Source organism: Electrophorus electricus, chromosome 20 (assembly GCF_041902795.1).
Source record: "Electrophorus electricus isolate QZ-2024a chromosome 20, ASM4190279v1, whole genome shotgun sequence".
Taxonomy (NCBI): Eukaryota; Metazoa; Chordata; class Actinopteri; order Gymnotiformes; family Gymnotidae; genus Electrophorus; species Electrophorus electricus.
Genome location: NC_137516.1, coordinates 1,448,292 through 1,471,350, shown reverse-complemented (window position 1 = coordinate 1,471,350; position 23,059 = coordinate 1,448,292). Strand labels below are relative to the sequence as shown.

The 23,059-nt window shown below is 47.4% G+C and overlaps 2 protein-coding genes across 5 annotated transcripts; one reads left to right on the top strand and one right to left on the bottom strand.

Moving 5' to 3' along the window:
* Nucleotides 1-310: 310 nt before the first annotated feature.
* On the top strand, nt 311-4,349 carry pold2 (polymerase (DNA directed), delta 2, regulatory subunit). The gene is made up of 11 exons (XM_027031865.3): nt 311-464; nt 597-819; nt 905-1,026; nt 1,499-1,622; nt 1,713-1,827; nt 2,044-2,242; nt 2,345-2,425; nt 2,512-2,669; nt 2,894-3,021; nt 3,216-3,317; nt 3,465-4,349. Exons 2-11 carry the CDS (start codon nt 606-608, stop codon nt 3,623-3,625), a joined length of 1,404 nt encoding a protein of 467 aa, XP_026887666.1. The 5' UTR covers nt 311-464; nt 597-605; the 3' UTR covers nt 3,626-4,349.
* On the bottom strand, nt 4,096-22,705 carry aebp1b (AE binding protein 1b). 4 transcript variants are annotated; one of them, XM_027031863.3, is made up of 24 exons: nt 22,149-22,705; nt 21,985-22,063; nt 20,214-20,452; nt 19,154-19,228; nt 18,671-18,880; nt 16,872-17,174; nt 16,450-16,578; nt 16,211-16,303; nt 15,188-15,262; nt 14,824-14,883; nt 13,675-13,728; nt 11,393-11,485; nt 10,149-10,258; nt 9,868-10,007; nt 9,679-9,763; nt 9,267-9,411; nt 8,879-8,967; nt 8,645-8,768; nt 8,038-8,234; nt 7,473-7,652; nt 6,456-7,200; nt 6,066-6,205; nt 5,595-5,694; nt 4,096-5,430 (listed from the first exon to the last, which is right to left on the bottom strand). In XM_027031863.3, the coding sequence occupies exons 2-24, from the start codon at nt 22,041-22,043 to the stop codon at nt 4,850-4,852; spliced, it is 4,026 nt and encodes a 1,341-aa protein (XP_026887664.3). In that variant the 5' UTR covers nt 22,044-22,063; nt 22,149-22,705; the 3' UTR covers nt 4,096-4,849. The 4 variants fall into 4 exon arrangements, with proteins under 4 accessions (XP_026887664.3, XP_035392062.2, XP_026887665.3 ...); XM_035536169.2 differs by having other exon boundaries at nt 21,751-22,063; nt 22,149-22,704; XM_027031864.3 differs by lacking the exon at nt 13,675-13,728.
* Between the last annotated feature and the right edge of the window lie 354 nt (nt 22,706-23,059).

Here is a 23,059-nt window from a genome sequence, read left to right as displayed (position 1 = left end):
ATTATCCTCTATGCTGTGCAAAATGCACAAACTATTTTTAAAAACTGTTTTGTCGTATAAATTGATACCTCGTCATATTTTTAAATGTTCTACACATTTATTTTTATCACGCTTTAATGGCTCCTGTAATCAATAATCTTAAAATCTGTACGTGTGTCACAATGCCAAAAATATATCGAAGAGTTTGTGACACATTTGGATTAAAAACAACGAAAGGCCACAGTAAGCAAACGTTTTATTTCAGTACAGCATATGCAGCACTAAACGTTTATGCTAAAAGCGAGTTTGAGGACGTTGCGCTAGCGGGAAGTTACGTCATCTCCGGAAGAGGAGAAAGGTGAAGTATTTAGCGGGAGATGTTTTCGCTGTTTAAAATCTGTTAATTCGCTGCTTTTATTATTCTGAGCGAAAAACAAACCTGTTTGAAACGCGTCTGAACGTTTCTTTGCAAACGTGGACATAAGGTAAGAGGTTCCTGACCGACGTAGTTTGGTATGTTGTCTAATGGTTGCGTTATAGAGCAGTTTTCTCGCGCCCAGGAGGTCCCCGTGCATGTTGTGCACTGATTGGGTTTGCATGTCCTCGCGCCCTTGCAGGTGTCCGTCATGTTCTCGGACGTCACCGAGCCCACGAGCACGTTGCTGGCGCCACCGGGCTCGGAGAAACCGGTGTTTGAGCGCGAGCAGCCCTCGTGCTCGACCTGCTCGGACGGGTTCCGCCTCGGCGAGCGCAGCTTCAGTCGCCAGTACGCGCACATCTACGCCACGCGGCTAATGCAGATGCGCGCGGTCCTGCGCGAGAGAGCGGTGCAGAAGTGGGGTGAGACCCGTGATGGTGTTACCGATCAGACCACGAGCTACCACCGCGTGTTCTTTACCGGTTCTGCGTGCGGCGGGTGTTTCAGGGGCGGAGGTGCCGGGCCGGAAGCTGTGTGACCTGCAGATGGGCGAGCACTGCGTGGTCGTGGGAACCTTGTTCAAACACATGGAGCTGCAGCCCTCAATCCTGAAGGAGATCAGCGAGGAGGTGAAGCAGACACCAGGGAGGGGAGCAGCGGGGAGGTGAAGCAGACACCAGGGAGGGGAGCAGCGGGGAGGTGAAGCAGACACCAGGGAGGGGAGCAGCGGGGAGGTGAAGCAGACACCAGGGAGGGGAGCAGCGGGGAGGTGAAGCAGACACCAGGGAGTGGAGCAGCGGGGAGGTGAAGCAGACACCAGGGAGTGGAGCAGCGGGGAGGTGAAGCAGACACCAGGGAGGGGAGCAGAGAGGAGGTGAAGCAGACACCGGAGAGGAGAGGGGAGGGGAGCGGAGGGGAGGTGAAGCAGACTGGTACAGTAATCCTGTTCTGTCAAGCTTTCCAATATTATAGTATATTAGTAATATTCGTTTAACATCTGACCCATTCTCCATCCTTCCTTTGTTCTCTCTCTCTCTCTCTCTCTCTCTCTCTCTCTCTCTCTCTCTCTCACTCCTCTGTTCTCTCTCTCTTTTACCCCAGCACAACCTGCTGCCCCACCCACCTCGAACCAGATACATCAGCCAGTCAGATGAGCTTATTCTGGAGGATGAGCTGCAGAGGATCAAATTGGAGGGCAAAATCGAAACGGCGAAGTTTGTTACTGGTAAGGGGTGTGTGAGAGAGTGTGGGTGTGTGTTGTCTGTTATTCTAAAGCTCAGTTATTGTGTGTGCTTTGATCTTTATTCTCCCACAGGGAGTGTGATTGCTATCCTGGGAGCAGAGAAAAATGACGGTAAATTCACAGTGGAGGACTACTGCCTGGCAGATCTGCCTCCACAGACACCCAGACAGCCTCTCAGCACAGACCGGTAAGTTCTGCTTCAACATCTGTGTAAAACTACACCTGTAATAACTGCACACCTCTATGAACATGCACACCTGTAAAAACCTCCACCTGCGTAAAACTACACACGGCCTGCTGAGACAAACTGCCTCTCAGGTTGGTTTTAAATTGTACTTCCATACCTAACAGTAACCTTCACCTCTGACCTCATTCCAGTACCCTGTGTGCATGGTGTGTGCAGGTTCGTGCTCCTAGCCTCTGGTCTGGGATTGGGTGGGAGCGGAGCAGACAGCATGCTGGGATTGCAGCTGCTGGTTGACATGGTAACGGGTCACCTCGGCGACGTGGGAGAGCAGAGTGGGGCGGCGTCCATCTCCCGCGTTCTGTTGGCGGGGAACCTCCTGAGCCACAGCACGCAAGACAAAGACTCCACCATGAAGGTGCATTGAGAAGACCAGCATTGCGGGGGGGACCCTTTTGGGTGTAACGCACCGAAGTAAAATGGCGTTCTTTAAGAAGAGTGTTTCCTATGTGTCCTGCAGGCCAAGTACCTGACGAAGAAGACGCAGGCTGGCAGCGTGGAGGCTATCAGGCTACTGGATGAGCTGCTCGCTCAGCTGGTGGTGGGTGTGCTGACCGTCCTTGTAGCTTCACCGTGACCACGAACAGCTGCTCTGACTGGCGCCTCGGTCTCTCTTGTCCCTCGCAGGCCTCCGTAGCGGTGGACGTGATGCCGGGGGAGTACGACCCCACCAACTACACCCTGCCCCAGCAGCCCTTGCACCGGTGCATGTTCCCCCTGGCGGTGCCCTACCCCACCCTGCAGCTGGTCAGCAACCCCTACCACGCCATCGTGGACGGCGTCCGGTGAGCACAGGCCCAGCCACAAACAGCCCCTCCTTTAAAGGCATGCGTGATGGACACTGCCGTGTTTGGTTTAGCGGGTCAACAGTTTTCCATTTCACTGTTCTAGTTGTAACGTTAATCAGTGTGTATCTGAGACTGCGCTGCGACTTCAGGCCACCAGCGTCGGACCAGACCGATCAGCACTAATCATTGGCTCACATTGTTTGTTTGTTTGCTGGGATCAGCTTTCTGGGAACATCAGGGCAGAATGTGAATGACATTGTCAAGTACAGTAGCGTGGACGACCACCTGGAGATCCTGGAGAACACACTCAGACTCCGTCACCTGGCCCCTACTGCCCCGGACACTCTGGGTACTGTAGCTTTGTTTGTCTGAAATATTGTTATTAAAATTTAGCACAATTTTTATATGAAGTCAATGTTTTTTCCTTCTTTATTACTCAAGTGAGTAAATGTATGGTAAACGTTTAGGTCATTTTGTGTGTGGTAAATGTTGAGCTGTTATCTATTAAGTTCCTTTCCCAGTGAGCTTGCGTTTTGCTTCCAGGTTGTTACCCATTCTACCAGAAGGACCCCTTCATTCTGACAGAGTGCCCCCATGTGTACTTCAGTGGAAATGCACCCAGATACCAGGCCAAACGCCTCACAGGTTACTAACCCCTCCCGTAGTAATGCAACACGGGTCACTCTGGGACTCTTGAGACTCTGTTTATGGAGCGTGTCAGCTGCTGGTGCCATACACGTGGTGTTGCGTCTCCCCTTTCCAAACGGGCCCTTCCTCCCCTCTGCCTTCCAGGACCTGAAGGTCAGGATGTACTGCTGGTGGCCGTCCCAGAATTCAGCAGTACACAGACGGCATGCGTGGTCAACCTGCGCACGCTCGAATGTGAGCCAATCAGCTTCTCTTCCTTCTCAGCCGAGGATGATGAGGACAGCGAGGTGAACATCAGCCACTAAGCTCAGCTCTCAAGATCGCAACCTCTCACCCTGTTTACCAAGTTGAAACTGCACTGTACAATAAACACGCATGAAATGTTTAGGTTCCTCTTGTAGAAAAGCTGTTCTATGCCTGAGAGGGCGGGGACAAACATTTCCATCCATAACTCCTGACATGTTCACCAGATGTCTCCAGCTAAACTGACCTCTAGTCCCTCAGCCCGCAGTGTGTGTGTGTGTGGGGTGGGGAATGAGAGCTTGGCTTCAGCAAGTAAAGGTCCTTCCCAAAATTTTGATTTGGGTGCCTGCTAATTAGCTCAAGGCTACAGCTAGAATTAATTGGTCAAATCAAATGGATGATACAGAATCGTGGCAGGACTTTTATTTTGCAAAATTGTAGACCTCTAATTCTGGGAAATTATATACCTCTCTGCTGAGCCTATTCTCAGATTGCCGTTATTTTTTTTTCCTCAATTGACTGGATACCTGTATTCCACCAAAGCTTTTATTTCACAAACACAGGTAGATAAGACAAATTGGACTTCAAAAGTGACTGTTTTGCATGCTGGATTATCTGTGAATGGTTAAAATATAGCAAACACAGAAAATATATAAACAAGCCTTTTTTTTAGTTGGAAAACAGTATTTTGCCCTTTTATTTTTCAACCTTGTGAACTCTCCCGTGGAGGTTGTGCAATCTTATACAAGTGAAATATGTAAATAAAATCACTTTTGTATAAACACAGTTCCTTTTTGTGGAGGGGGCTATATGTGTGTGTGTGTGTGTGTGGTTGGCAGAACTGACTGGATGGAGAAGTCTGAAGTTTGGCCTGTAGAGCAGCTGGGTGTGTCGTGCATGTTGGGTTGACGTGGTAAATTAGAGAGGTGGCTGATGGGCTGGACTCAAGTAAATCAAGAATGAAGGCTTTGGTACAAGTCTGATGCAGAAGACACAGTAATGAGAGGACAGCTTAGAAACTACAGAGTATGGCATCTGCAAACATTACACCACCACTGTGTGCAAAACCTGACTCCTGTAACACCTACTCCAGAACCTCATCCTCCCTTCGAGGTGATATACATGCAGACTGCTCTAAGAATATGATGTTTGCATTACGTACTGGTTCTGAAACTGCATGGACACTCACCCACCCTCCCCGAATCTCCTGGTGGGAAAAAGGAAACACGGGGCTTATTTTACAAACTTTACATCCTCTGAGACAAACCTCGCCGCCACAGCCTTGTTCAGTAATCATCAAAGCCGTAGGTGTAGTTGGAGTCCAGCGAGTCTGTGATTTCAGTCTCTAACTGAGTGGTGTTTTCCTCAGGGAGGTCGGTGAACATCCAGTAGTCATACCAGGCCGTGGTGCTCTCGGTCGGAGAGACAGTGGTGGGAACAGCAGCGGTGGTGCTGAGCATGGTGGTTGTCGGTGGCAACACTGTAGTTGTCATCTTGGCAGCCAGAAGCCTCTGTTGACGCAGGCGGCGAAGCCTCATCAGCCGTAACCGCCGGAAACGGGATCTGTTGGCAAGTTTACCGTTGTTAACAGGGATTTGGTTGCTAACGATGTATCTCCCACTGTTGCCGTGTGAGACGTAGCGACTGCGTCCTCCGGGGTTTAGCAGTCTGATGGGCTTGTTGCCATGGAGAGCCATGATCTCTTTGATGCGGTTCCAGTTGGACTTCGTGAGCTCAAAGTTGCAGAGGGTGGCGCCAGCTTCAAATCCCACGACACACAGCCTTGTTGAAGAGGAGTAGCCGTCGGCATGCGCGGTCACGTGATATTCACCAGGGTTGAGCAGGCGCCAGTAATCTCCAGCCTCACCTGAGAGAGATTATTTAACTACACAGGTTAAACAAGGACGCGTTTTCCTGTACAGTACTGACTTGTGCCCTGATTTCAACTACTCTGAACTGATGCAAGAGTTGATACTTGATACTAATGCCAAAGTACAATGTAAAGCTTAAGTCTTAATTTCTAGTTTTCACCTGTGGTGACATCATGGTTGACTCCCTCTACAGAGACTGTGGCATTGAGGATGGGGTTGCCTTCCTTGTCTCTCACAATCCCCTTTATTCCTCGATGCACCTGGAAGGGTAAATGGCAAAAGTCACATAGGAAACAATCCTGCTTTTAAAGGATTTGGCAAGAACTGCTACTGTGAAAACAGGACAAAGGGACATTTATACCAAAGCATTTTAATATGGCCAACTCTGATCTGAAGTCAGTTATCAAGAAACTGTTAGATTGCCCAAGCATACAAAAAAGTGTGTTTTATGGTTTGAAGAAGTTAGCAAATAATGTCTGATCTACTAATTAGCATAATCTTATCAGCACAAACTCGTTGAAGTATGCAAGAGATGACATCTGCCAGTAGGAATATGAATTATGATCTCATAAGCATGCAAAAATGTCCGCTCTCCAGGTTTGTTTAGCGGCAGCAGTTGCAAGCACCTCACCTGCTCTATGAGGGTGAGCAGAGCCTCTCTGTTGTGTTCCCACTCTCTGAGAAGTTCACTCTGATGGGGGAACTTGTCACAGCCCAGGAAGATGGACAGCTCAAAAGCGTTTGTGTGCAAGTAGCTGAAATCATTCATACCTGCGAGAGAGAAAACAGTGATGCAGTATAGTTACAAGGTATGTATGGTCAGCTTACAATGCTAAACCACAAGATGAACTGAGATGTGGGATGAACAGCTGGCTACCGGTTGAAGCACAACACAGCTGGCGTGGACATTTCCATGAGATGGAAATGATGTAATATAAAATTAAAGGAAGGCATTCTACTGTGGTAGAATTACATGGAACTGCATCACCATGGCATTTCTGGCATCTCCTTCAGTACTTACTTCCCGGAATGGGCTTCCACTTGGCACGGTTGACAATACCCATTCTGCCTGTAGGGTCCTCAGTATGGCAACCCCCACGATAGGTGTTGGTCATAGTCCGGTGAGTGGAGGCATATGATATGGCCAGCCAACGGAACAAGGACTGGTCCTCGACCATCCTGATTTCTTCCTCTGGCTCTGCTTCTCCATATCCCTCCCTGTACCCCTCTGGATATCCCTCCTGGTAACCTTCATGGTGCCCTTCTGAGTGGCCCTCATGGTGGTACCCTTGATTCTCCTGATGGTACTCCTGGTTTTCGTGTGGGTACCCATAACTTTCTTGGTTGTAGCCATAGTTCTCCTGGTGGTAACCATGTGTCTCTTGATTGTAGCCATAGTTCTCCTGGTGGTAACCATGGTTTTCTTGGTTGTAGCCATAGTTCTCCTGGTGGTAACCATGGGTTTCTTGGTTGTAGCCATAGTTCTCCTCGGGGTAACCATGTGTTTCTTGATTGTAGCCATAGTTTTCCTGGTGGTACCCAATGTGAAGATAAGGATTTGGCCTCTCCTCTTCTTCCTCCTCCTCATACTGGCGCTTGTATCGTCCTCTGGGGTTCCTCTTCTTCTCCTGTTCCTCGGACTGCTTGGTAAGTCGACGCATGTCAAAGGGGTATGTTACCATTCGCTCACCACCCTGCAAGTTGGCTCCCAGAACGAACGGGTGGCTCTCCATCCAGGAGATGAGGGCCCGGGTCTCCACGGCTAACTGAACAGACACCCGGTGAAAAGCAAATGAGATTTCTGCACATGGTAGCTCAGTTCAGAACAACCGAATCCCAGTAATTGCTGGTCACAGTCATGTCTAAGGAAGATCAAACTGATTGCTTGGAACTTAAGTAATTCATGTTATCTTAGCATTTAATTAGCCTGTATGTATGTGACATTTAGCTTAGCAACTACTCAGAGCTGGAGTATATAATTAGATTATGTTTGTATTTGTTATAAACTGCTTCTTATCATTTGTAGCAACTCTCTTACAGGTCCATTTTCTGCCAGATAGCCTTCAGGAATTGGCACATGATGATTTGGGGTCAGTTTTGGCACCATGCCCTTGTCCTCTGCATCCCAGAATATGTTATTGAGGTCAGGAAAGTTCTGGAAGATGTCATGGCCCTCCTCCGTCCAGTGGCCCAAGGTCCAGCTGCCCAACTCCGATCCCTGAGGCAATGAGAGCGATGACAAGATTTCCACAGTCCTAAAGCAGAAAAGCATCCACAAATGCTAAAACTAAAGACTGACTGCTAGCTCTTTACCACATGCAAACACAGTAAAGTGCTAACCACCCTGACTAGCTAATATGTTAGCTTGGCTATGCAAAGATCAGAGTATTTGCATAAATTGGTTTAATGAATTAGTGCTAATCTTGCCTTGTTTTCTTTTACTTCAGTCTATGTAGAGAATCCCGAATTACCTTTGAGTTTGAAATGTGCTACATCAACAATTGAGCTTAATAGCAAACACAAGCCAACTCGAGTGAATTCGGTAACAAGGATTAAAAGGTTTCACGTCTGCACAAACGTGCAGATTTCAAGGCACTGCACACCCTCTCGGAAGCCTTCACGTGGCCGTCGGGGTTGACCGAGGGAACGAGGTGGATGCGCGTTCCTTCCACTAGGCGGCGCACTCGCGGGTTGCCGTCCTTGTGCTCTTTACAAAGGTACTGCATGAGGATCAGCAGGAGTTCCCTGCCCAGGGCTTCGTTACCGTGGTAACCAGCCGTGTAGCGGAATTCTGGCTCTCCTGGAGAGAAGAGATGAGGAGGGTTTGGGGTTGCAATCGTGAGTTCTACAAACCATTATTTTCTTCAGTGTGGATAATGTCAATGTTTTCAAGAAGGTGAATAATGTATCAATATTTTAAACCCATTTTAAACCCGAGCATCAGAACCTCATAGTGACTCAATCAATTTACATAATATTCACCTGCAGGCACTTTTACATTTTTAATGTCTTACTGGGACACCTGGTACACCTGCTTGATGACTGTGGGGGCTTTTTTGCAGATCCGTTCAACAGCTTTTATATCTTCTGTTTTTAACGAATACTGATTGACTTTAAAATTAGAGTCCTACTGACCTGTTCTGTTTCTGACACGTCTCACCTGTTCTGTTTCTGACATGCCTCACCTGTTTTGTTTCTGACATGCCTCACCTTTCTCATGGACCCCTGGTTTGCTGCTGTACTCCATGGCATAGATCTGTAGTCCCTTTGAACTCTGACCTAGGCTGTATAACCTGGTGATGTTGGGACACTCATCTGAGATCGACTTCATCAGCTGCAACAACCAAAAAACAAAATTAATTCCAAAATCTCATAGTCTTTCTCTGGTTTGAAGTAGTTTGGTCAGATGACCCTCCATTCAGCACCTCCCACTCTGCATCTCACCGTCTCCATCTGCAGGTAGCTGTGGTGTGTGTAGTCCAGGTAATCTCTGGGCATCACCTCATTCTGACTCTGGTATGTGCTGAGAGGATCTGAGGGACATGTGAACCACTGTTGAAGAAGCCATCTCAAGTGCTTATCTTATTAACCCAATTGCTTTATTATTATTATAATTATATGTAGTAGGACTAGTAGTAGTCGCAGCAGTAATTGTAATGGTAGAAGTAGAGACAACAGTTAGCATTATTTGTATAAGGATTACTAATAGTATTATTAAACCATCGACATCTGTGGACATTACAGTATCTACTTTGTTGGTTGTATTATGGCATTTATATTCAGCTTGAACATGAATTGCTAACTGCGCAAGGTCAAAGGTCGCAAGGCTCACCAGGCACAGGGCAGCCCATGACCTCCATCCTCATGCACATGGTGCCGTTCCAGCTCTGTGGCAGGATGCGGATGTAACGCGCCACCACAGGCTCCACAAACTGGGCCATCGCTGGAGTGTGCTTATCGGAGTTCCCAAAGAACAGCTGGGAGAGACACGGAGATGACAGATCAGGAGACACGGAGGTGACGGAGAAGATACCTGAACTGACAGAGTAATTGTAGATGAGGAAACGACCCCTGAATGTCTCCTGAATGTCTCGTAAATGTCTCCCTATCACCTTTATTTTAATAACAGTTTATGATACCAGTAAAAGCATAAAGTCAGTGTGGAAACAAGTTGGTGAGGTGTGACATGAACAGAACATGTGAGTGTCTGTGGTGGTGCGTGATTGGCCAGTCTGGCTACCTACCCAGTCCGTGTATCCGTCATGGAGAACCGTCCACTCTCGGCTGTCATTACTGAACGCCACATAGTATGAAGTCACATAGTCGTTTCTAAAAGACCAAGCAAACATATTTTGTTCCCCCGGAACACGTCCACCACAGTTATCAATAAAAATGGGTGATTTTTATTAAAAACTTTGGATTTTCTCCCTCACTCCAAGGGGTCGTCGCGGCCCTGCGTGATGACCCCTGTGAACTCTGTGAGCGTCCGTGCGTCCAGTTCGATCCAGTGATCCTTCTCCAAGGGGTTACCGCACCATGCCCCTCCGTTCAGGTCATCCTCATCTCCAGACGCCTGCACAGGAAATGCCCATGAGCCAACAGGAAATGATCAGTGCATTTAGTTTCAGCTGAATGAGGTTTCTAAGCTGCATCCCACAGTAACACACAGTAACACTGTATGGTGATGTATCTAATGTGTGTGTGTGTGTGTTACCTGAATATTAAGACGAGCTCTCTGAGGCCCATAGCGGTGATGACTCATGGATGATGTCAGAAGCTGATCTGCCTCCACACGATGGGACTCCATTCCCAGGGGCGGACACACTGACATCCGGAGGAGAACATCAACAACAGTAAAACATACCACCAGCACAGATCACGGGTTACATCATGAAGCGGTTAAACCTCGTTACTGTGTGTGATTAATGTCAGCACTACTCTGCATATCCCCGGTAGTGGTTTCCTCCTGCGTACTAACCACAGGAGAAGGTCAGGACTCTGACACAGATGATGTTTAATGTCTCTGTTTTCTCTGCATTTGAGCCTTTAGTCCAGTATACATGGCCTGTGTGACTTGGCTACGGCATCTGGGGCTTTGGTGCTGTCTCTTGTTTTGTTCAGAGTGAGACCTCATTTCTACATCTGCTTCACAAGAACCTCTGGAACGTTTCAAGTTCCCTTTGAGAAGGAACAGCTGTGGAAGTGGGTCACACATTTGGCAGGAGTTAATCATGCGAACAAAGGCTTTATTTGTGCTCTCCATGCTCGCTGCGTATCTCTGTGGGCTCCTACAATTTCCCTGCTCCTCTCATGACCTCAGATCAGCTGGCACTGCCTGCACTACCCCACACTGGACCGTCCACGCTGGACCCTTCACAATGGACCCTCTACACTGGACCGTCCACGCTGGACCCTTCACAATGGACCCTCTACACTGGACCGTCCACGCTGGACCCTTCACAATGGACCCTCTACACTGGACTGTCCATGCTGGCTGGCAGGCTCTGGAATCACTTCTATAGAATCACTACTCTGGAATCACTTCTGTAGAATCACTACTCTGGAATCACTACTCAGGAATCACTTTTCTGGAATCGCTACTCCAGTCTGTGATTGCTATGATTGCTCTTGCATTACTCAGAGGGAACTCCTCCTCCTCCTCATTCAACACTCCGTAACTCGTCTATTTTCCTCCTGTCTGCGTAGTAAGGAGACATGACTTGGGCTTTGAGTACCAGATAAATAAACACATTTAGTTAAAAGGCACCAGTGTTCTGGTAGTGGGAGGAAAGACCTGCGTCACACCACAGCCGTTAAAGAATGTGTAAAAATGCCCATCCAGTTAAGTGTTAGGAGTGTTTCAGAGTACGAGACTCCAGGACGTTCTCAGAGACTGTTTCAGCTATGCTTAACACGGCGTAGGCAGCCTGGTGACACATGGACAACAGCCGTCCTCACGTTTGGGGTCTCTGTAGATGCGCGGGGGCGGTTTGACGATCCTGCGGGCTCTTTCTTCCTCCTCCTCTTCCTCGAGTCTCTTCCGCTCTCTCTCTACATAGGTCAAAGTTTAAAACAGAATTACTAGCACATATCAAACAAATGAAAGTATCATGGTTAGAGTCACTGCAGCCATTATATTATATTATAACACAGGACCTGCTGCACAGTTAAAACACAGTACCTGCTGCGCAGTTAAAACGCCGCAGATATAACACAGTAATCACTGCACAGTTATAACACAGCAACTGCTGCAGATATAACACAGTAATCACGGCACAGTTATAACACAGCAACTGCTGCAGATATAACACAGTAATCACTGCATAGTTATAACACAGTAATTTCTGCAGATATAACACAGTAATCACGGCACAGTTATAACACAGCAACTGCTGCAGATATAACACAGTAATCACGGCACAGTTATAACACAGTAATTGCTGCAGATATAACACAGTAATCACTGCACAGTTATAGCACAGCAACTGCTGCAGATATAACACAGTAATCACTACACAGTTATAACACAGTAATTACTGCAGTTATAACAGTAATCGCTTCACAGTTATAACACATTCATCGCTGCTCAGTTATAAAAGCCATAAACCTGAAGAGCTCTTATTAAACATCTTGTTACTCCCAATAAGAGCATTTAGGTCATTATGATGATTATTAACCTCATATTCATTAGATCTTCATCTCCGTCAGTGGAACTTTGTGATGATTATCATTTCTGCCCAGTGGGTCTCCAGCTGAGAAGCCCAAGAGACCTGTGCCATGTCCCAACCTTACAGCGGACGGGCCTACACAACACTGTGCTCTCTCTCCCTTGCTCTCTCTCTCTCTCTCTCTCTCTCTCTCTCTCTATCGTTTCTCTGCTCTCACACCATGTTTTTACTAGTCTCCATTGTGTCTCTACTGATATTTGTGTGTCTCCATGAGTTCTCAGATATTACACATCAATCCCCCCCACCTCTCTCACTAAAACTTTATTTAAATGGATTGTTTCTTTCAGCTCCAGTTCAGCACAAACCCACTGTGTGTATGTGAGTGTGTGTGTGTGTGTGTGTGTGTGTGTGTGTGTGTGTGCGTGTGTGTGTGTGTGTGTATATGTGTGTGTGTGTGTGTGTGTGTGTGTGTGTGAGAGTGTGTGCGTGTGTGTGAGTGTGTGTGTGTGTGTGCATGTGTGTCTTATCAAACTCTAACGTCTAGCCCCCAATAGCTGTCTTGGCTTCGTGTTCAGTACACACGGCCCTGTTTCTTCCTGTTCCGCCCTGCTGTAGTAAGAAACATAAACACTGTGATCGGTCCATCACAGTTGGCCTGGTTACAGACTTCATGAGGTCAAAGAAAGTTCAAATTTGTGCTTATTTTTTTAAACAGCTTACGTGTTCCCTTACACCAAATCCTGCATGTCAGAGCTGCAAATCCACTCTGCACCCCCACTACAACCAGTCCCACCCTCCACTACAACCAGTCCCACCCTCCACTACAACCAGTCCCACCCTCCACTACAACCTTCACATCATCTTCCATCGTCCCATAGTCAAAGCAAAACCTTGAACCCCTCAGGGACCCTCTGCTTTGTTTGGAGTTCATGAGAACAGGGTCCGGCTCACGTGTGTGTGTGTGTGTGCGCGCGGGGCAGAAACACAGCTCTGAGTCAGCCTCTAGCAGGCACGCACACTGAGCTAACACTGACTCTAGTTACCTGAGTCCGCACTAGTGTAGCGTGAGACAGAACACACAGGTCTTTCTCAAACCTACACAATGACGAATGCAAGAACGCAAAAGAAACTGCAACCTGCAGATAATACACAGCCATAGTTAATTATAGTTAATTATAGTTAATTATAGTTAATTATAGTTATAGTTAATTATAGTTAATTATAGTTAATTATAGTTAATTATAGTTATAGTTAATTATAGTTAATTATAGTTAATTATAGTTAATTATAGTTATAGTTAATTATAGTTAATTATAGTTAATTATAGTTAATTATAGTTATAGTTAATTATAGTTAATTATAGTTAATTATAGTTAATTATAGTTAATTATAGTTAATTATAGTTAACTGTCAGATATAATCTCCGACTGCCCTGGCTTGTTCATTACAGCGTGAGCTGAACGCCTGTTGTGTGCAGAGTGACGGACTACGTGCTCAGAGCTGAGCTAGAGTAAACAGTGCTAATTTGACCTCCCAAGCTCCCTCCGGAGCAGCAGGAGTCGCGGGCCGTACCTCTCTCCTCCAGATCCTCCCTTCCCTCTAAGTGCTCCATTTCCAGCCTCTTCTCTACAGCAAAAACAAAGAAGTTATGCAAGAATGTTACTGCCCTGACCAGCAGTGAAAAAGCCATAAAAAGTACCATTAAATCCCGGCGTGTGCAGGAAAGACACTCGGGGCCCAAACGTTTGGCTGATTAAAAGTACCGTTGGACGCGCTGTAACTCTGAACCATGTTCATAACTCAGTTACTGAATTCTCTCTGGCGTGGTAATGTTCGAGGTAGATACCAATCGCCATGGTGACGCTCGTGCAGTGAAAACGGAGCCGTCGGGCCGCTGTTGGAGCGTGTAATCTTGACTGCTGGTGACTCTGCTCCAGCTGTGTAGTTGCTCAACTGTATTTTACACTTCTACCATCTACAACGTCTAACGGTAAACGCTACGTGAATTATCTTCAACACGTCCACATCTCCATCGTTCTGTCAGCTGGGTCGGACTGGACACTTATTTATATGTGTATTTAATAAAACTGAAGTTATGAACTACAACAAAAAACCTCAAAACCATTCTCCAACTTAATATGTCTCACTACCTTCCGTGTCTATATGAACATAGCTGGAAAACCAAAAACTTACTCAACATGACAGAACACACGCAGAACACACACAGAACACCCAGGACACACACACTGAACACACACACACGATATCCCTTCTTATGTTCTGGTTTCTTTTTTATGCAAATTTCCATCTGAATGTGTCATATCGCTCTCTCTCTCTCTCTCTCTCTCTCTCTCTCTCTCTCTCTCTCTGTCTGTCTCTCTCTCTGTCTCTCTCTCTCTCTCTCTCTGTCTCCTGCAGAGAGAGACAGGATGGAGGACTACGTGTCTGGCTCCACCTGTTGCAGTGGCACACACTGCTGTAAAAATGTTTACTTCAAAGAAAGACGCACCAAATCACTGACAGGCCATTCTGTCTGTGCTCTAATGCCAGCCAAGAAAAGGGCCAAACTGTCACTGTTTTATTTATGCTGTTGCCCTGAATAAACGCGATAAAATTACAGACCTCTGTGTTCAAAAGACTAGAAGCTGTTTGCCTGTACAGTGAGTCTAAAGCACACGTGTACCGTGTTTACAGTACACATACAACGGACGACTTGTGTACCGTGTTCATACTCATACTCCTCGTAATACTTGTTTTCATACGGAGGTGCTGTAGGTTTCTCTGGAACAAAAAAGAGAAAAAAAGACCAGACTTACAATTTCCTCTTCGTTTTCAAATCAGTGGTATGAGACGAGATGCCGTTTTGATCTAATTTTGCTCGGGGCTTTGCAGAGGAGTGTGGTATGATGCTGTTTACTGAGCTCTGTACCAGCCACATCGGCCAGTTCAGGTTTTTAACGTACTGTATAAAAACATGGTCTTTAAAAGTGCTTTATGGCAGTTCATAAACTACAGAAACAGTTTTATTGTCATTTAAGAGTCGGGTGCCTGGTTCCCTGTCTATGCTGTCCTCTGTAACGCTCACCCGAGGCGCTGTACACCCAGTCAGTGGGTACTGTCTCCTTCCCGTCCGGGAAAGGCAGGTTCTCCGGAACTTCATCTGTTAGTGGAAACAGACCAAAAAACACAGAGGCTGACACCTCACATGATTGACGAACGCAGACGCAGAGACACCTGTGGGGACACGCGACTGAAGGAACGCAGACGCAGAGACACCAGTGGGGACACGCAACTGAAGAACGCAGACGCAGAGACACCAGTGGGGACACACGACTGAAGGAACGCAGACGCAGAGACACCAGTGGGGATACGCAACTGAAGAACGCAGACGCAGAGACACCAGTGGGGACACACGACTGAAGGAACGCAGACGCAGAGACACCAGTGGGGACACGCAACTGAAGAACGCAGATGCAGAGACACCAGTGGGGACACGCGACTGAAGGAACGCAGACGCAGAGAAACCAGTGGGGACACGCAACTGAAGAACGGAGATGCAGAGACACCAGTGGGGACACGCGACTGAAGGAACGCAGACGCAGAGAAACCAGTGGGGACACGCGACTGAAGGAACGCAGACGCAGAGACACCTGTGGGGACACACGACTGAAGGAACGCAGACGCAGAGACACCTGTGGGGACACACGACTGAAGGAACGCAGACGCAGAGACACCTGTGGGGACACGCGACTGAAGGAACGCAGACGCAGAGACATCAGTGGGGACACGCGACTGAAGAACGCAGACGCAGAGAAACCAGTGGGGACACGCAACTGAAGAACGGAGATGCAGAGACACCAGTGGGGACACGCGACTGAAGGAACGCAGACGCAGAGACACCTGTGGGGACACGCGACTGAAGGAACGCAGACGCAGAGACACCTGTGGGGACACACGACTGAAGGAACGCAGACGCAGAGACACCTGTGGGGACACACGACTGAAGGAACGCAGACGCAGAGACACCTGTGGGGACACGCGACTGAAGGAACGCAGACGCAGAGACATCAGTGGGGACACGCGACTGAAGCAACCGAAGGACACTTACATGTGGCATCCCAGTAATCGTCATCTTCTCTGCCGGGATCTCCGATGACTACGACTGTGGAGTTGGTCTCGTCTACAATCCAGAGGTCATCATCTGCAAAAAGGGGGACCAGAAGACAAATACCAGACAGAAGAAGCAGGAGAAGAAAAGCGAAACACTGGACTGTTGTGAATCTGTGTAGAATGTGTACTGAGTCTCTGTGTGACACTGAGACTGCAGCACATAGACGGATGCCACACCTGGTCCAGGATAAAGATCCGGATACTCCTCTGTTGGACTGAAGTCCGTGGGAAAATCTGGAGGAGAGCTGGTCAGCTTCTCTGTGGGTGGGGCTGTGGCAGCAGTTGTGACTACCTCTGTATTGTACACTGTAAAACACAAAGCAGTTACAGGCACTGTTCACATATAATCACAGTCACATACAACCATGGTGACAGTCACACTGATATAACCACAGTCACAGTGACGTTGACTGCTAGTTCAGGGGCAACGAGTCTGCTGTATCTGAACTGTATGAATGACGTTTACGATGAACTGTAGCATGAGTTTCATATCTGTGCCTCTGCTCTTCAAAAATACATTTTAAAACTGGACTCTGTGGCTTTTTATCACCAAAAATGAAAAGTGATGTGTTTTATCACTGAGGTCCAAGTTCTCCAACCTTCATCCCAGTACTGGTCTGGATCATAGAAGTCCTCATAAAACTCGCTTAGAGAAGTGGTCGTCGGTGGTAACGTGGTCGTCGGTGGTAACGTGGTCGTCGGTGGTAACGTGGTGGTTGCCTTAACTTTGTTCTTCTTTCCTTTCTTCTTCTTCTCTCCCTTGGGCTTCTTGGTGGGCTTGGGCCGCTTGGGCTTCTTGGTGGGCTTGGGCCGCTTGGGCTTCTTGGTGGGCTTGGGCCGCTTGGGCTCTTTCTGTGTCTTCTCTCGTCCCTCCTGCTGGGGATCTCTACGCACTCTCCTCCCTTTATAAACCAAACGGAATGAGAAGATGAGGGTGGATATCAATCAGAAATACAGCTTCAGTGTGACCAGTTCAAATTTATCCAGGAAAACCCCACCCCCAAAATTCCCTGGAGGGTTTTTAAAACCATTGAATTGTGTCCGTAGAACAGTGGTCAGATACATCAGACTGACCGGATTACACAGATTCCTGTTCCATATTTCCATATTATCAAGGCTGCTACTTTAAACATTGCAACCCCCATTCAAACAGACTGTTTGACTTAAACCTACAGTAGTTCAACAGACAGTTAATTCAGCAAAGACCCTTTTTGTTAGTCTCAACGTAAAAAGATTTCAAACAGAACAGGGATTATTGCCAGGTTGCTAACAAATCCAGCAAACGGTGTTAAAGGAGAAATGTCACTACTGGTTATGTCACGGTGACCGTACACTGGGACGTGTGCTCTGACTACCAAGCTGTACTTCATAAGTCAGTGCAGTGAAATTGGCTCACAACTTCCTTAAGGTTGGGGAAGAACTGCACAGTCACTGTGGTGTGTGTATAAGAAAATGGTGGTTCAGTCTCAGAAATAGTGGCATCATTAAACAGTGTTTAATGATGTCCAAACCAGTCCAGACTCGTTATCCCCATAAAGCCACGGACTCAGTCTCCAGCCTTGCCTCCAGACACCAGAACCAGACTCTTCACTTGAGTCTCAGCTAGCCCTCTCATCTCTGGCACCAAGCTTGGACAAAAATAAACAAACACACAAAAACCTGAACTATGTCTAGCAGGCCTCTGGCTAGATTTCAGACAGCCAGTCCAAATTTCCAACACATGGTTCAGGACTGCTGGCTCATTCCATCAACAATCATGTGCAAACTGGTTCCAGTTAGCAGAGGGCCAGATTTGAAAAAGATTTGAAAACAGATTTGAAAACAGAGAACAGAGCGGGTAGATGTGATTAAGGCTGGCACACACTGACCACTATGACAGCAGTTTAGTGAAAAAACAGCCACTGTAAGACTGCTTGTTTAAGAATGGAACATAACACTCGAAAATATTTATTTTACCACTAATATGATTTATGTGAAATTTAAGGGATTTTTATGTAAGGAATCATTTGTCATGGACAAACATTGCAGCTCGACCATGGAGAGAAAAAAAAAGAAAATGTGTGCACAATCTAAAGTTATTCAGTAATTCCATGTATGTTTACGTCTACTAATCCAAGTACTAATTAGAAGCTTAACAAGTGCCAGTACATCACATTTACGGCATTTATCTGACGCGTTTATCCAAAGCCTCTTACAACTATGACTGAGTACACCTTGAGTAACTGAGGCTTAAGGGTCCTGCTCAGGGGCCCAACAGTGGCAACCTGGCGGTGGTGGAGATGAACTGGCAACCTTCATGGGCAGGATTCGTACTCCAGTACTCTTAATGTTTAGAATGTTCTGGAAGCACCATGGCTCTTACAGCGGTTGTACTGACATAGATAGGATCGGTACTCACCGTGCACACGCACATGTCCTGTGGCCTGTGATACCACATGTGTGTTCTCAGCCACACACCTGTACACGCCTGCATCCTCCACCCGGGACGCACAGATGATCAGAGAGCTCGTTGAGTCATTGTGTTTGTTCACTCTGATGTTCTCGTGGTTTTCTGGAATCTTCTCTCCAGCAAGACCAAACCATTCAACACTTTCTGCTTCCCCAGTCACTGAAACCAGATTTAGCAATTTGCATGTTTGGTACATTTGAGGCACACAAGTATAAACTCCTCTTTGTTAAATGGAATCTGTTAAATGTCATGAATTCATTTGGTTAAATTTAATCTGTTCATTTGGTTAAATGTAATCTGTTTATTTCGTTAAATGTAATCTGTTCATTTGGTTAAATGTAATTTGTTCATTTGGTTAAATGTAATCTCTTCATTTCAATAAATGTAATCTGTTAATTTATATGTAAATGGGGTGTTTTCAACCTTCCTCACCTTTGCACAGAAAGGTTTTACACTTCCCCACTTGAACCTGTCTGTGTGAGGGTGTTACCGTTACTTGTAAAAGACCTAGGGAAAACAGAACGCGCGCGCGCGCACACACACACACACACACACACACACACACACACACACACACACACACACACACACACAATTGTGTTTCAGTCCCCTCACAGCCGGGGCACACGAGAGACGGAAAAACGCTCCAGTGGTATGAAACATTTCAGACCTTTTTCCTGACACTGCGGGATTTTTTTTAAATAAGCACGGTAAGCGCCAGGGCTCGTGCACACACGCAAGTGGAGGCAGTGAACCTCCCCAGCACGAGACGGCACGTGAGCGAACACCTGGTCACGTCCTCGCGATGCAGATGAAGCGTAACGATGACGACCTTATTAAACGGTCAGCATGTTGTGCACCTGCAGAGTTGTTGCACGAGGTCGCTGGGAAAACTAACCTCTGCACCCGCTAGCCAACATCTGCAAACGCATTCACACTGAAACTTCATTAAAACCACATTTCTGTTGGTGTTCTCCTTAATTAGGGTTCAAACCATCTGCCCTGTGCCCGCTATGACGGACACCACAACTCTATAATTAGCCATATTTCTCAGCGACCAGTCCCGCCTCACGCTGGTTATGTGGACGAAACAAACTTCGTTTCCGCCACCGAGAAACTTGGACGCACGAGCACTGAGTACCTGCTTCAGTTTGTTTGAATGACGTCACATTCGTCAGAACGATCGTAAAGCGCGCGCGCGCGCAGCTGGAGGCGAAACTTTCCCCTCACGGAAAATTCTGCGCCAGCCACGCGCTGCGCCGGTGGATCCGAGCGTCTTGGCGACACTTGCGCGCGTGTCCCAGATTTGCGTCGGATAAGCGAGCTCCTCTGTCGTCAGGTGCGCTCGTGCACCACGTTATTTTTGCAGGAGCTGTCAACGGTGCTCGCCTCGTGGAACGGAGACAAACACTGGCGTGCGCTCCTAAAGCTGCTCGAGCGTCGTTAACCGTGCTCCGCGCATCAGTGTCACGACACTGTTAACATCCCTCACCTGCTTTGGGCTCCGTCTTCTTTTCTCCGACAGCTTGGTTCGTTTTCCCGTAGCTCGCGCCAGTGTCGTCCAGAAACGCTACCGCGCTCGCGCGCACTCTGAGCACCCAGCACGGCGGCAGCAGGCAGAGGACCGCGAGCACCGCGCGAGCGCTGTATCCGTGCATGGTGGCGTCAGCACTAACGCTGCTGCAGACCAGACCAGACTCCTCCAGACACGGAGGAACAGAGAAGGGAGGTCTGGCAGAGAGAGAGAGAGAGAGAGAGGGAGGGGTGAAGGGAGAGCGAGCGAGGGAGGGTCTGGTATAAACAGATAGAGAGTGTGGGTGAGAGGGAGTTGATCTCAGGCCTGATGGCAGACCACTGCCACAGACAAGCTACTGGATCAGACAGTGGAGTAAACAATACTTGAAATGTTATTTTAAATATTGTTTTCAGTCCCGGCGCTGAGAAGAGCTGACATGCTAACCTACATGTGGAGCTGGAGCACAACTGTAACTCTTAACCCAGACCAGGGTTTGTGGGGGTGGGGGTGGGGGTGGGGGTGGGGGGGGGTCTGTATGAACCCCCCACGTCTGGAGGACATGGTCTGACGTGGAGCTATGTAAAGACCTCAGAAGATAAGACTGGAGCTCAGTGATGAATGAAAGAGGAACCCCCTCCCACTCCTGCTGTGCCAGAACCAGAGGGGCCGTCCGATGGTTCTCTTAACCTCTGCAAACACCTTCTCATGTCACTCAAAAGAATGTGGAAAAGGTTTTAATCCCAGAGGAAGTTGCACCGCTGGCTTCTATGTTCTCTTGCTCCAACAGACCTGATAAGAATGTGAATTAGTAAACTGCTCTGAACATATTGTGAAGTTTCTTGTATGATAACAGAGATTAAAGGGATTTCTGCAGTTGGGTTCAGTACCAGGGACCCTTGGTATTGGACAGCATGTGACACAGCTGGAGATCAAACCACAACACTCTACCTCTGTCGGTAGGAACTGTAGTTATCCTGAAACAGTTATGACATAACCCTAACCCTCTATGGGTAGGGGAATATATAGCTCCATATTTCAGTGAGACTACCTGGTTATGGTTTTATTATGGTCCAATAAATCTGACTAGTAGTATGTGCCAAGAGCACCAGAACTAAGGTTTGAGTGACAGCAGGAAACCCCGCCTTTCCAGGTTAATGAAAAGACTTCATTTGCAAGAGGAAATGACAGATTTATATTTGAATTATATTCTCCCTCCCACCCAATGGGACTGCAGATTCCAACAACATAATCAGTGATATAATACATCCAAACCGAGAGAGCGAGAGACTGTCTCACACTCCAAACCCAGAGAAATGATCCTTCCTGCTGTATAAATATTTATCCACAGAGAGAGAATTTAATAAAGTCCCAGTACAAGAAGCCTGAGCTTCAGTTCAGTATGTTGGTCTTCACGTCGACTTTGCCACACAATAAACCAGAGAAGGAGAAACAGCTACGTTTACATTCATGGCATTTAGCAGACACACTTAAAAGAGCTTTGTTATTTACTCACAGAACGCTTCCTAGCCTTAAGAACAGAAACTGTTAGTGTCCCTCCACAAGAGACACGTCTCCCAGTCCTTCAGAGGGCACAGAGACCTGGTTAAGAACAGGACATGGAGTCCAAGTAACTCGGAATGGGAATGTTAAAGGTTAATTCACTGGTCCCAGACCTGCGGCACGAACACAAGCTATGGTGTTTATGGGAATGCTGGGAATAATAAAGGCTTCTTCACTGGTCCCAGACCTGCAACATGGAATCAAGCCATGGCGTTTGAGGGAATGCTGACAGGAGCAGAGCAGCATGGATCCAGCCTCCAGCGCACCTGGAGTACATAAGGCAGATGTTAAAATCCCAATCTCACAACAAATGAAAACCTTTAGATTTATTATAATAATCACATTCAATACCATTCCCCAAAGGTTATGTAGCAGAGTCGCCTCTACATCCATTTCCTGTGTATTTCTTTTCCATACTAGGACATTCTTTCCATCATCTTGAGTGGAACCACTGATGTCCTCTGGAGTCTGACAGTGGCTGGACATGGCAGGGACATCAATCAGCCATGAAGAGTATGGAAAAGACATCTCAGTCACCTCTCACACACACACACACACACACACACACACACACACACACACACACACACACACAGGAACATCTCAGAGGACCAGAGAAGGAACATCTCAGAGGACCAGAGAAGGAACATCTCAGAGGACCAGAGAAGGAACATCTCAGAGGACCAGAGAAGGAACATCTCAGAGGACCAGAGAAGGAACATCTCAGAGGACCAGAGAAGGAACATCTCAGAGGAATGGACCAGCAGAAAGCTGACCTGTGACAAATCATGGCTGGAATGAAGCAGAGGGTGGAGGGGCGGAGAGACGAGAGAAAAAAGGGAAAAAGGGAGGGCTTGAGAGAATGAGGGAGAGAGAGAGAGGGAGAGAGAGAGAGAGAGGGAGAGAGAGAATGAGGGAGAGAGAGAGAGGGAGAGAGAATGAGGGAGAGAGAGAATGAGGGAGAGAGAGAATGAGGGAGAGAGAGAGGGAGAGAGAGAATGAGGGCTTGAGAGAATGAGGGAGAGAGAGAGAGGGAGAGAGAATGAGGGAGAGAGAATGAGGGAGAGAGAGAGAGGGAGAGAGAGAATGAGGGCTTGAGAGAATGAGGGAGAGAGAATGAGGGAGAGAGAGAGAGAGGGAGAGAGAATGAGGGAGAGAGAGAATGAGGGAGAGAGAGAATGAGGGAGAGAGAGAGAGGGAGAGAGAGAATGAGGGAGAGAGAGAGAGGGAGAGAGAGAATGAGGGAGAGAGAGAGAGAGAGA

Bases quoted from the DNA above. Each gene is read 5' to 3' on its own strand.
- pold2 (XM_027031865.3), top strand. From the start codon at position 606: ATGTTCTCGGACGTCACCGAGCCCACGAGCACGTTGCTGGCGCCACCG. The intron at 1,623-1,712 runs GTAAGGGGTGTG...ATTCTCCCACAG, and splicing joins AACGGCGAAGTTTGTTACTG to GGAGTGTGATTGCTATCCTG. The intron at 3,022-3,215 runs GTACTGTAGCTT...TTTTGCTTCCAG, and splicing joins TACTGCCCCGGACACTCTGG to GTTGTTACCCATTCTACCAG.
- aebp1b (XM_027031863.3), bottom strand. From the start codon at position 22,043: ATGCTGCTCTGCTCCTGTCAGCATTCCCTCAAACGCCATGGCTTGATT. The intron at 20,453-21,984 runs GTCTGGGACCAG...TCTCTCTGCCAG, and splicing joins GGCTTGATTCCATGTTGCAG to ACCTCCCTTCTCTGTTCCTC. The intron at 19,229-20,213 runs GTGAGGGATGTT...TGTTTTCCCTAG, and splicing joins GAAGACGGAGCCCAAAGCAG to GTCTTTTACAAGTAACGGTA.